We start from the raw sequence: 14,079 nt of genomic DNA on the forward strand, positions 1-14,079 counted from the left end.
ATTTTTATTGATTTCCGAGAGGAAGGGAGAGGGAGAGAGAGAGAGAGAGAGAGAAACATCAATGATGAGAGAGAATCACTGATCAGCTACCTCCTGCACGCCCCCTACTGGGGATCTAGCCTGCAACCCAGGCATGTGCCCTTGACCAGAATCGAACCTGGGACCCTTCTGTCTGCAGGCCGACACTCTATCCACTGAGCCAAACCAGCTAGGACTATTTTCTTTTTAAAAACATATTGTTTTTATTGATTTCAGAGACAAAGGAAGAGGGAAAGAGAGACAAAAACATCAAGGATGAGAGAGAGTCATTGATTGGCTGCCTTCTGCATGCCCCATACTGGGGATCGAGCCCACAACCCAGGCATATACCCTGACCAGGAATCGAATTGTGACCTCCTGGTTCACAGGTCGATGCTCAACCACTGAGCCACACGGGCCGGGCCACCCTGTATTTTCTCTTATTTTTCATATGTATCTGTGTTCTAAGCTTAGAAATTTAAAAAATTAAAAAGGAATATTCTAGATAACAAAAGTGAGAATTGAAATAGAAAATACATCAAGGCTCGCTGTTGTGTTGTGTGGTAAGTAAAAAGAACAGATTCTGAGTCAATCCTATCTCAGTGACTCCTCTGTGGCCTTACATCAGCGCTATATAACACAGAGCACCCATACTTTCACTAGCATCACATTCTGAGATGCAAAAGAAAAGTGAGACTGATCTGGAATCAAAAGATATTTAAATCTTCATCTACGCTACTCTCCCTTCACATAAGCATACCCTTTGTGGCCAGAAGCACAGATGCATAATACAAATATGTGTTAGAAGAAGCAGCACGTACTATGGGGAGTGGGAAAGAGGGTGGGGAGTACTTAAGGCTCTACTCACAGTCTATGTATGGCTCTTAGAACAAGGAGAAATGTGCATGGAAGAGTTTGGTACCAATAGGGCCAGACAGGATTTGAGCATCAGTATTTTCTGTGAGTTCTCTGTCTTTGCCCTTTCAGGTGCTTTCCTTGAGTAGCAAATGTAATAAAAAAAAACCCTTTGTTTGCCAATCTATGGCTACTGAGAATGAAGTCTGAGGGAGAAAGAAGTCTGAGCAATCTAAAACGTACATGTTTCCATTTGGGGGCTATATACTGTATTAACTAACACATAAAGATAGTTGGCCCAGTGATACCTTTTATTGCAGTTCCTAGGCCAACCTATTTAATAATCAGATAAATTTTTTCTGCATGGACAGAATGAATGGCGTTATAGGTTTGTTTTGTTTTGTTTTGTTTTAAGGGAAAGGATTGTTTTTAAGGGGTAAAAAACATCTTTTAAAAACTGATCCTTGCCCTAACTGGTTTGGCTCAGTGGATAGAGCGTCAGCCTGCGGACTGAAAGGTCTCAGGTTCGATTCCGGTCAAGGGCATGTACCTTGGTTGCGGGCACATCCCCAGTAGGGGGTGTGCAGGAGGCAGCTGATTGATGTTTCTCTCTCATCGATGTTTCTAACTCTCTATCCCTCTCCCTTCCTCTCTGTAAAAAATCAATAAAATATATTTTCTTTTTTTTTCTTTTTAAATATATTTTATTGATTTTTTTACAGAGAGGAAGGAAGAGGGATAGAGAGTTAGAAACATCCATGAGAGAGAAACATCGATCAGCTGCCTCCTGCACACCCCCTACTGGGGATGTGCCCGCAACCAAGTTACATGCCCTTGACCGGAATCGAACCTGGGACCCTTCAGTCCGCAGGCCGACGCTCTATCCACTGAGCCAAACCGGTTTTGGCAATAAAATATATTTTCAAAAAACAAAAACTGGTCCTTGCCCTGGCCGGGTGGCTCAGTTGGTTGGAGCATCATCCTGTAAACCAAAATGGTTGCAGGTTCAATTCCTAGTCAGGGCACATACCTAGGTTGTGGGTTCGATCCCAAGTTGGGGCACATAATAGATGTCTCTCATCAATGTTTCTCTCTCCCTTCTTCTCTCTCTAAAATCATATCCTCAGATGAGAATTTTTTAAAAAATTAAAAACTGGTTCTCTGAGGATTGTAAACTCAGCTCCTCTAGCTGCCTTTTAAAACTATGTAGATATGGTTATGGGAACAAATTTTAGGTAGTTTTAAAAATCCTTATATAATATTTTCTTTGTAAATACTCTCCTTTTATTGAATACAAGCTGTTAGAAGAAAGGAACAATATTTTATGTATTTGTCAGAAAAATACGTAAAGTGTGTGCTGATCATTATTGCTATTATACTATTTTAAAAGTCCATGCTCTGTTCTTTTTATAGGCCTCATATGATGCTTACAAACTAATGGGGAAGAAGAAGTTTCATGAACAAATGATAGAAGATGAATATCTTTTCCAGAAGTTCAGAATAACTGATGAAATAGATATTGTCACCGTGCAAGATTACGTGACAGTAAGGAATTTAGATTTAGATATTGAAACCAAACAACAACAACAAAAAGCCTTCTTACCCTATCTTCCAAGAATCATACATTTTTTTTAAATATATTTTATTGATATTCCACAGAGAGGAAGGGAGAGGGATAGAGAGCCAGAAACATCGATGAGAGAGAAACATCCATCAGCTGCCTCCTGCACACCTCCCACTGGAGATGTGCCCGCAACCAAGGTACATGCCCTTGACCGGAATCGAACCCGGGACCCCTCAGTCCGCAGGCCGACGCTCTTTCCACTGAGCCAAACCGGTTTCGGCCATACATTTTTTTATCATGGTAAAATACACACAATATAGCCTTGCCTGATGTAGCTCTGTAGGTTGGGCGTCATCCTGTGCACCAAAAGGTTGCTGGCTCGACTCCTGGTCAGGACACATGCCCAGGTTGTGGGCTCGATCCCTGGTAGGAGGTGTGCAGGAGGCAGCCAATCGATGTTATGCTCTCACATCGATGTTTCTCTCTCTCCTGCTCCCTTCCCTCTCTCTAAAATCAATAACAATATTATTTTAAAACACACACAATACAAAATGTTTCATTTTTAAAGTGAACAATTCAGTGGCATTAAGTACATTCATGATATTGTGCAAACCTCACCACCATCTAGTACTAGAGCAGCTGTGGGCAAACTACGGCCCGCAGGCCGGATCCGGCCCATTCGGCTGTTCTATCCGGCCCGCGGAGCCGAAAGAGCGGAGGGTTCTCTTGCTCTCCCCTCCGCTCCTTTACTTTGAATTTATATTAGTTCACACAAACACTCCATCCATGCTTTTGTTCCGGCCCTCCGGTCCAGTTTAAGAACCCATTGTGGCCCTCGAGTCAAAAAGTTTGCCCACCCCTGTACTAGAACCTTTTTGGCACCCCAAAAGGAAACCTCTCATCCATTAAGCAGTCACTCCTGATTCCTCCATCACTACAGCCCTTATCAACCACTGATCTACCTTCTGTCTCTCTGAATTTGCCTATTCTGGATATTTCATACTAATGAAATCATATAATGTATGGCTTTTTGTGTCTAAGGAGTGATACCTAAGGAATGTGGGGTTTCTTTTTGGTGTGGTGGAAATGCTTTGGAATTAGATAGTGGTGATATATGGTGTGAATTTACTAAAAACCACTGACTTGTACACTATAAAATGGTGAATTTTATATAAACGTTATCTCAATTAAAAATCAAAATTAATACATGGTGCTAAGAGAGTGCATGGGGATTTGACCTAATAAGGAAGTATTCTTTTATTGGGATGCTTTCTACTACAAGTAACAGAATATTTCCAGCCACAAGAGACTTAAATGAAGAGGACATTTTATTGTCCCATGCAAGAAGTCCCCAGATAGGAGGGTCCTGGACTAGCTAATGTGGCAGCTCAAGGACATTAGGGTTCTGGGTCAGCTTCTCTACAGTTCTCTTGGCTTCCTTCACATGGGAGCAAGATAACTATCACATTCTCAACTACATTCAAAAGCGGGAAGAAGGAAACTCCATGAGTCTTTTTATCTCAGGAAGAAAACTCTTTCCCAGAAGACCCCAACAGACTTCCCCTCAGGCCCCATTGGTCAGAATCAGATCACATGTTCCCCCCTAAACCAATCACCGATTGGTTTGTGTGCTGGGGCTCTCCTTTCCAGAGTATATTGCTGGTCCATACATGAAAAAAACAACAACCAGGGCTCCAGGAGCAAGGGAGAAGTGGGAAGTGGCTGATGGGTAGGCAATCAACAATGTGTCACAGCCTCAGTCTGGGGCTGAGCAGGTGGCATACCCAAGGCAAAGGCTCTGTGGCAGGAGGAGCTGCGGAGCCTGGAGCAGGTCTGTGGGACTGAAGGAGAGAGAGCAGAGTGTGGTGGTATGTAGTCAGGCCGGAGGGCCGCTAAGATCATCATGCAGGGCTTTCAACCATAGTAAGGTGTTTATTTTTTTCTTTGTTTTTTATTTGGAGGGGTATTTTTTTCCTTGATTCTGTGTACAATGAGAAGCTGGTACAGTGTTTCAAGAAATGAGGTGATAGAATCTGATGAGTGAGGAGATCCATGTGGCTACAATGTAGAGTACGGAATAGAGTACAGTACCAGCCTTCTAGTTTGGAGATTCCTGCAGTATTTTAGGAGAGATGGTAGTATATTGGTTTAGGGCAGTGAGGCTGGAGATGCAAGGGATAATCTATATAATAAAAGCCTAAGCGACCGCTACGGCGGAACGACCAGAACGACCGTTCACTATGGTGCGCACTGACCACCAGGGGGCAGACGCTTAATACAGGAGCTGTCCCCTAGTGGTCAGTGCACTCCCACAGGGGGAGCACCACTCAGCCAGCAGCCAGGCTCACAGCTGGCAAGTGCAGCAGTGGTGACAGGAGCCTCTCCCGCCTCTGCGGCAGCACTAAGGAGCAGTGAGCTGAGCGGTAAGGAGCAGCGAGTAGGCAGGTGGACATCCCCCAAGGGGTCCCGGACTGCGAGAGGGCACAAGCCAGGCTGAGGGGACCCCCCTCCCCAAGAATTCATGCACCGGGCCTCTAGTTAGGGAATAAAAGCAGTGGGACTTGCCCTAGCTGGTTTGGCTCAGTGGATAGAGAGTGAGCCTGCAGACTGAAGGGTCCTGGGTTCAATCCCGTGAGGGCATGCAGGAGGCAGCCAATCAGTGATTCTCTCTCATCATTGATGTTTCTATCGCTCCCTCTCCCTTCCTCTCTGAAATCAATAAAAAATATATTTTTTTAAAAAGCAGTTGGCCTTGGTTACAGGGTGGTAAGTTAAAGGAAGGTGTCCTAGCCTTCCTTAACATGGCTCCTAGCCTTCTGGTTTGCATAACTAATAGGACAGCAGTGCTGAATCAGGGAACTTACACTAGATACCTAAATAATAATAATAGCAAATGCTGATGTATAGTCATGCACCACTTAACGATAGGGACACATTCTGAGAAATGCATCATTAGGGATTTCAGCATTGTGTAAACATCACAGATTGCACTTACACAAGTCTAGATCAGGGGTCCTCAAACTATGGCCCGCGGGCTACATGCGGCCCGCCGAGGACATTTATCTGGCCCGCCGGGTGCCGCTGCCTGTCCTGCTTAGCAGCCGACTCGTCCCGGGCCCGCAGTGCACATAGGAATTTGTTCATAGTTTTTTTTTTTTAAACTATAGTCTGGCCTTCCAACGGTCTGAGGGACAGTGAACTGGCCCCCTGTTTAAAAAGTTTGAGGACCCCTGGTCTAGATGGTATAGCTTGCTACTGTAATTGTACGTGCTGTACTTTTTTTGTACAGTAGATTTGTTTACAGCAGCACCACCACAAACACTTGAGTAGTGCATTATGATGTCATAATGGCTATGATGTCACTAGGTAAAAGGAACTTTTCAGCTCCATTATAATCTTACTGGAGGCCCGGTGCATGAAATTTGTGCATGGGGGGTGGGGAGGTGTCCCTCAACCCAGCCTGCACCGTCTCCAATCTGGGACCCCTCGAGGGATGCCCAACTGGGCAGTCGGGCATCCCTCTCACAATCCAGGACTGCTGGCTCCCAACCGCTCGCCTGCCTGCCTGCCTGATTACCCCTAACTGCTTCTGCCTGCCAGCCTAATCACCCCCTAACCACTCCCCTGCCAGCCTGATTGACGCCTAACTGCTCCCCTGCTGGCCCGATTGCCCCTAACTGCCCTCCCCTGCAGGCCTGGTCACCCCTAACTGTCCTCCCCTGCAGGCCTGGTCACCCCCAACTTCCCTCCCCTGCTGGCCCGGTCACCCCTAACTGCCCTCCCTTGCCAGCCTGATTGCCCCTAACTGCCCTCCCCTGCAGGCCTGGTCCCCCCCAACTGCCCTCCCCTGCTGGCCTGGTCGCCCTAACTGCTCTACCCTGGAGGCCTGGTCCCCCCAACTGCTCTCCCCTGGAGGCCTGGTCCCCCCCAACTACCCTCCCCTGCAGGTCTGGTCCCTCCTAACTGCCCTCCCCTGCAGGCCTGGTCCCTCCCAACTGCCCTCTGCTGCAGGCCTGGTCGCCCACAACTGCCCTCCCCTGCTGGCCATTTTGTAGCGGCCATCTTGTGTCCACATGGGGGTGGCCATCTTGTGTGTTGGAGTGACAGTCAATTTGCATATTACCCTTTTATTAGATAGGATGGGACCACCATCATCTATGTGGTCTGTCATTGACCAAAACATCATTATGTGGCGCATAACTATAATACCAACTCCTTTTATTCTCATAACAACCCTAAGAGATAGGTATTATTGTTACCCTATTTCACACATTCTAAAGACTAAGGGATCCCAAAATTCTAGCTCATAATAATAACACATGGCCTTAACTATTTACTCAGTTGCTTCAATGTGAAACATGAAATTAATATACTGCCTTGGAAACTCCCAGTTCTGTTTTCTTTCTTTCAAAGCCTTAACCTAGAAGATTAGGGCATTGGACCAGGAAATAACTAGAGCTTGAGGGTGACAACTGTCTTTGCTAAGGACATGGGTCTCATACTTGCAGACCGTGGCTATGCCAAGAACTGGTGTCATAGAAAAAAGTTCCCAGATTGACATATTGGAAGAGAGAGATATGGTGATTCCTGATATTTATTGAGCCCTTTATGGACACAGCACAGACTTCAGCTCTTTATATGCATATTATCTCCTTTAATCTTCACGTTCATAAATTATGTGACCCTTTAACAGATGAGAAAAAATTAAGTTTAATGAGATTTTTTTTAAACTGGCCCAAGGTCACATAGCTAATAAGTGCAGAGCAGATTATTGACAGTGCTGAGATGTTTACCCATTTTACTACTCCACTCTCGGGAAATAAAATACACAGGCAGTCCTCACTGTACCAGTATAGTGTTTTATTTCATTGTAAAGTGTTTTCTTTGTTAAAAAAAAAAACTTGAACTTATTGAAAACCACTGACTTATACACTTTAAATAGGTGAATTGGCTCTAGCTGGTTTGGCTCAGTGGACAGAGCATCAGCCTGTGGACTGGTCAAGGGCACATGCCTGGGTTGCGGGCTCGATCCCCAGTAGGGGGTGTGCAGAAGGCAGCTGATCAATGATTCTCTCTCATCATTGATGTTTCTGTCTCTCTCTCTCCCTCTCCCTTCCCTCTGAAATCAATATATATATATATATATATACACACACACACACACACACACACACACACACATATATATATGTATATATGTGTATATATATATATTTATATTTAAAAATAAATAAATAAGTGAATTGTATGGAATGTGAAGCTCAATAAAGCTACTAAAAAGTTTAGCTAGCTAGAGTAGTTTAAAGTGCTTGCCTTCTTGTTCTTATGCAACTTACAATGCATCTTCTCTATGCCTTGGCAAATTGTCATACTTCTTTTAAGTTTGGATTACCCACCAACATTTTATCCTTTGGACATTAAATTTTTTAATTAGAGAGGGGTGGGGTGGGGGTGGGGGAGGATGCGCATCGATTTGTTGGTCCACTTATTTATGCATTCATTGGTTGCTTCTTGTGTGTGCCCTAACCTGGGATTGAGTTCACAACCTTGGTGTTTGCAACTGAGCTACCTGGCCAGGGCTTATCCTTTGGACTTTAAATGTTGTGATATATCTCAGAGTTCCTTTACTGTGAAGTGTCTTTTTTGTCAGGGTCACTTCCTCTGGGACAGCTTCATCCCTTTTGTTACAGCCTCGTTCCTCACTTATGTTGATAAGTTCGCTTTCGCCAGGTTCCTCTAGCTGCCTATGTGCAATCTCTTGAATGATGGCTGCACCAACATCCCCATGGTCACCTATTTCTTCTAAAAGTCCATTTACATGGGATTTCAATTTCACTTCCAGCATTATCACTTTTTGTTACTTTTTTGGCCTATTCCCTCTTTTGATTTTTTTGTTGTTACTAGGGGACAAAGAGGCAACACAACTATTTACTTTGCTGTCTGTGTGTGAATTAAATAACAGATCCATTGTGACCAATCATTGACACACTTTGAAAGAAGTGACATGATTTGTCATAATCTCCACACACATCTGTTATTTATGCAGTGATCTATGGACTGAAGAGCGAGCAGCAGAGTTTGTACTTTATGCAATTACTCAATTATACTGTGGTAACTGAAATTTGAACCATGTTGTTAGAGGACTGGGCTTATTCAACTAAATAGCGGTAATTAAAATTCATGCATGCCTAAATAATACAAAGGGAGAGTGGCCTGTATGTGTGTGAGTGTGTGCTTATGTGCGTGTGTGTATATACCCTAACTGTCTTGCTGTTATTCCATTTCCTAGCATCATAGATCCTGCTTCCCTATTCCTATCTCTTAAATGAGCATTTATAAGGTTGAATTGATTATATATATTTGCACTTTTAAAATTCCTAATTTTATATTTTAAATATTTTAAAAAGAAGTGGGGTTTCTATAAATACTTCAAATGAAAATAGTGAAATTTGCCACTTAGCACCAACTACAAACTCATTATTTCTAATAAGCTTTATGCAAATGTCATCTCAACCCAAGCATGTCATGAAGGAGCACTACCAGGTATACAGATCACATAGCTATTACCAAATGTTAGGCTCATCCTGAGTTTAATTTAGGTTATTATATTTTTTAATTAAATCTTTATTATTGAAAATATTGCATAGGTCCCCCTATTTCCCCCCATTGACTCCTTCTAGCCCATCCCCACCCACCACCCCAGGTCTTCACCACCCTATTGTCTGTGTCCATGGCTTATGCATATATGCGTACAACTGCTTTGGTTGATTTCTCCCAGCCCACCCCCCTCCCTACCTTCCCTCTGAAATTCAACAATCTGTTCCATGTTTCTATGTCTCTGGATCTATTTTGTTCATCATTTTATTTTGTTCATTAGATTCCACATATGAGTGAGATCATGTGATACTTGTCTTTCTCTGACTGGCTTATTTTGCTTAGCATAATACTCTCCAGGTCCCTCCATACTGTCTTTAAGGGTAACAGGTCCTTCTTTTTTTACTGCTGCATAGTATTACATGGTGTAAATATACCACAGCTTTTTTATCCACTCTTCTACTGATGGGCACTTGGGCTATTTCCAGATCTTAGCTATTGTAAATTGTGCTGCTATGAACATAGGGGTGCATACATTCTTTCTGATAGGTGTATCGGGTTTCTTAGGATATATTCCTAGAAGTGGGATCACTGGGTCAAATGGCAGTTCCATATTTAAATTTTAAATTTTATTTTTTTGTTAATCCTCACCCGAGGATATTTTTCCATTGATTTTTAGAGAGAGTGGGAGGGGGAGAGACAGAGAAAGAGAAACATTGATGTGAGAGAGACACATTGATTGGTTGCCTCCCGCCAAGGCCTCAACCAGAGCCTGCAACTGAGGTATGTACCCTTGACCAGAATCAAACCTGAGACCCTTCAGTCCACAGGCTGACGATCTATCTACTGTGCCAAACCAGCTAGGACCATATTTAACTTTTTGAGAAAACTCCATACTGTTTTTCCATAATGGCTGTACCAGTCTGCATTCCACCAGCAGTGTACTAGGGTTCCTTTTTCTCCACATCCTCGCCAGCACTTGTCATTTGTTTATTTGTTGATGGTAGTCATTCTGACAGGTGTGAGGTGATACCTCATTGTCATTTTAATTTGCATCTCTCAGATGATTAATGACTTTGAGCACTTTTTGTCTCTTGGCCATCTATATGTTCACTTTGGAGAAGTGTCTATTTTTTGCCCATTTTAAATTGGATTTTGTTAAGTTGTATGAGCCATATATATATATATATATATATATATATATATATATATATATATATATATATAAAATATTAACTTTATCATATGTATCATTGCCAAACATTTTCTTCCATATAGTGGGTTCCCTTTTCATTTTGTTGATGGTTCCTTTTGCTGTGCAGAAGCTTTTTATTTTGATCTAGTCCCATTTTTTTATTTTCTCCTTAGTTTGCCCTAGATGTAGTATCCATAAACATATTGCTACGAGAGATATCTGAGATTTTGCTGCCTGTGGTTTTTTCTAGGATTTGCATGGTTTCACGACTTACATTTAAGTATTTTATCCATTTTGAATTTATTCTTGTGTATGGCGTAAGTTGGTGATCTAGTTTCATTTATTTGCATGTATCTGTCCAGTTTTCCCAGCACCATTTTTTTTATTCCCCCCCCGCCCCCGCACTGATTTTTAGAGAGAGTGGAAGAGAGAAGGAAAGATAGAGAGAAATATCGATGTGAGAGAAACACATGGTTTGGTTGCCTTCTGCACAAATCCTGATCAGGGCCTCGGCTGGAGAGGAGCCTACAACCGAGGTGCATGCCCTTGACCGGAATTGAACCCTGAACCCTTCGGTCCACAGGCCGGCACTCTGTCCACTGAGCAAAACCAGCTAGGGCCCAATACCATTTATTGAAAAGACTGTCTTTACTCCATTGTATGCTCTTGCCTCCTTTGTCAAATATTAATTGAGCATAATGGCTTGGGTCAATTTCTGGGGTCTCTGTTCTGTTCCAGTGAATTATATGCCTGTTCTTGTGCTAGTACCAGGCTGTTTTGATTACAGTGGCTTTGTGGTATAACTTGATACCTGGTATTGTGGTCCCTCCAACTTTTTTCTTCTTTCTCAAGATTGCTGCAGCTATTCGGGTCTTTTTTGGTTCCATATAAATTTTTGGAGTATTTGTTCTAGATCTGTGAAATATGCTGTTGATATTTTAATAGGGATTGTATTGAAATGTAGATTGCTTTGGGTAGTATGGACATATTAATTATGTTAATTCTACCCATCCATGACCACAGTATATTCTTCCACGTGTTTATATCTTCCTCTGTCTCTTTTCTGCATGTCCTGTAGTTTTCCAAGTACAAGTCTTTTACCTCCTTGGTTAAGTTTATTCCTAAGTATCTTATTTTTTTTGTTACAATGGTAAATAGGATTGTTTGCTTAGTTTCTCTTTCTGAGAATTCATTATCTATACTAACAAAAGGGTAATATGCTAATTGGACCCAATGTCTTCCAGACATCCTTCTGGTCAAAGCCATGGTGGCGGGGGCAGAGGCAGTTAGGGGCGATCAGGCCGGCAGGAGAGAGCAGTTAGGGGTGATCAGGAAGGCAGGGGAGCAGTTAGGGGCGATCAGGCAGGCAGGCAGAGGCGGTTAGGGGCGATCGGGCAAGCAGGCAGGCAGGCGAGTGGTTAGGAGCTAGTGGTTCCAGATTGTGAGAGGGATGTCTGGCAGTCAGACACCCCCCAAGGGGTCCCAGATTGGAGAGGGTGCAGGCAAGGCTGAGGGACCCACCCCCCCATGCACAAATTTCGTGCACTGGGCCTCTAGTCCTATATAATAAAAGCCTAATATGCAAATCGATCAAATGGCAGAACAACTGGTTGCTATGATGCACACTGACCACCAGGGGGCAGATGCTCAACTCAGGAGCTGCCCCCTGATGATCAGTGCACTCCCACAGGGGGAGCACTGCTTAGCCAGAAGCCAGGCTCACGGCTGGTGAGCGCAGCAGCAGTGGCAGGAGCCTCTCCTGCCTCCTTGGCAGTGCCAAGGATGTCCAAGGGCTCCCAGACTGTGAGAGGGCACAGGCCGGGCTGAAGGACCCCCTCCCCCCGAGTGCATGAATTTTGTGCACTGGGCCTCTAGTTGTTGTATAAAAATGCAATCAATTTCTGGGTATTAATTTTGTATTCTGCTACATTGCCTAATTCATTTATTATATCTAGTAGGTTTTTGGTGGAGTCTTTAGGGTTTTGTATGTACAGTATTATATTATCTGTTTATAATGACAGTTTTACTTCCTCATTTCCAATTTGGATGTGTTTTCTTTCTTCTTATCTGATCACTGTGGCTAGAACTTCCAGTACTATGTTGAATAAGAGTGGTGAAAGCAGACATCCCTGTCTTGTTCCTGTTCTTAGGGGAAATGGTTTTAATTTTTGCCCACTAAGTATAATGTTTGCTGTAGGTTTGTCATATATGGCCTTTATTATGTTGAGATATTCTCCCTCTATTCCCACTTTGCTGAGAGATTTTATCAAAAATAGGTGTTGGATTTTGTCAAATACTTTTTCTGCATATATTGGTATAATCATGTGTATTTATCTTTCAGTTTGTTTAGGTGATATATCACATGTGTTGATTTGCAAATATTGTACCAGCCTTGAATCCCTGAAATAAATCCCACTTGGTCATGGTGTATAATCTTTTTAATATATTGCTGGATCTGAGTTGCTAATATTCTGTTGAGGCTTTTAGCATATATGCTGAATGGCCAGATTATTATGATCTCTGAATGCATAATAATCTGGCCACTCAGAATATAGATATATATATTAGAGGCCCCGGTGCATGAATTTGTGCATGGGTGGGGTCCTGCCAGCCTGGTCAGGGGGAGGGGACATGGATGGTTGACCGGCCTGCCTGCTGGTCGAACTCCTGGTCGAGGGGACAATTTGCATATTAGCCTTTTATTATATAGGATATACACTGAGTGGCCAGATTATTATGTGTTCAGAGATCATAATAATCTGGCCACTCAGTGTATGTTGATCAGGGATATTGGCCTGTAATTTTCTTTGTAGTGTCTTTATCTGGTATTGGAATTAGGATAATGCTGGCCTCCTAAAAAGAGCTTGGAAGTCTTCCTTCCTCTTGGGTTTTTTTGAATTGTTTGAAGAGTATAGGTGTTAGTTCTTTGAATATTTGGTAAAACTTCCCTGTGAAGCCGTCTGGACTCAGGCTTTTCTTTGCTGGGAATTTTTTTTATTACTGTTTCTATTTCATCCATTGTTATTGGCCTATTCAGGTCTTCTGATTCTTCCTGATTCAGTTTTGGGAGATTATAGTTTTCTAGGAATTTCATCCACATTGTCCCGCTTGTTGGCATATAGTTGTTCATAGTATTTTCTTACATAGTTGTCCTTTGTATTTCAGTGATGTCAGTTGTTACTTCTCCGCTTTGGTTTCTGATTTTATATACAGTAGGTCCTTGGGTTACATTGGAGATCCATTCCTATGGTGTGACGTAACGCGATTTTCGCCGTAAGTCGGAACCCACCTACAGAAGCACCTACGTCACTCACATGGAGCACATACACAGCAGTAATGAAGTGAAACAGTAAAAACAATTTAAAAGAAAGATAACAATTCCTGACCTTTACTTGTGGCAAATAAATAATTAAAAACATAAAGCACATATGTACATATGTCGAAATGACGGAACTTTTTTTTTATATAAATAAATAGGAGATGGCGACGTAACCACAAAACGACATACGTCAAGTCCAATGTAACCCGAGGACTGCCTGTATTTGGGTCCTCTCTCTTTGTTTCTTGCTGAGTCTGACTAACAGTTGATCAATCTTATCTTTTCAAAGAACCATCTCTTGGTTTCATTAATGTTTTATATTGTTGTTGTTTTGGTCTCTGTTATTTATTTCTCTTCTAATCTTTATTACATCCTTCTACTTACTCTGGGCTTTTCTTGTTATTTTTCTAATTCTTCAAGTTGTAGAGTTAAATCATTTTATTATTAATTTTTCCTGTTTTATGAGGTAGGCCTGTAGTGCTATGAACTTCCCTCTCAGGACTATTTTTGCTGTGTTCCGTAGATTTTGGATTG

The 14,079-nt window shown here is 42.5% G+C and overlaps 2 protein-coding genes across 4 annotated transcripts in view; one reads left to right on the forward strand and one right to left on the reverse strand.

Moving 5' to 3' along the window:
- Positions 1–14,079, reverse strand: part of APOO (apolipoprotein O) — a 184,009-nt gene that overhangs the window by 81,542 nt on the left and 88,388 nt on the right. The gene's annotated exons all lie outside the window — the stretch shown is intronic.
- LOC308240514 (uncharacterized protein CXorf58 homolog) overlaps positions 1–14,079 on the forward strand; it is a 41,624-nt gene that overhangs the window by 15,174 nt on the left and 12,371 nt on the right. For all 3 annotated transcript variants that reach the window (XM_080653607.1, XM_080653608.1, XM_080653606.1), the window contains exon 6: positions 2,287–2,418. In XM_080653607.1, coding sequence (XP_080509733.1) covers positions 2,287–2,418 — 132 coding nt within the window. The remainder of the gene's footprint in view (positions 1–2,286; positions 2,419–14,079) is intronic.

The sequence above is a fragment of the Plecotus auritus genome (genome assembly GCF_963455305.1).
Source record: "Plecotus auritus genome assembly, chromosome: X".
NCBI lineage: Eukaryota > Metazoa > Chordata > Mammalia > Chiroptera > Vespertilionidae > Plecotus > Plecotus auritus.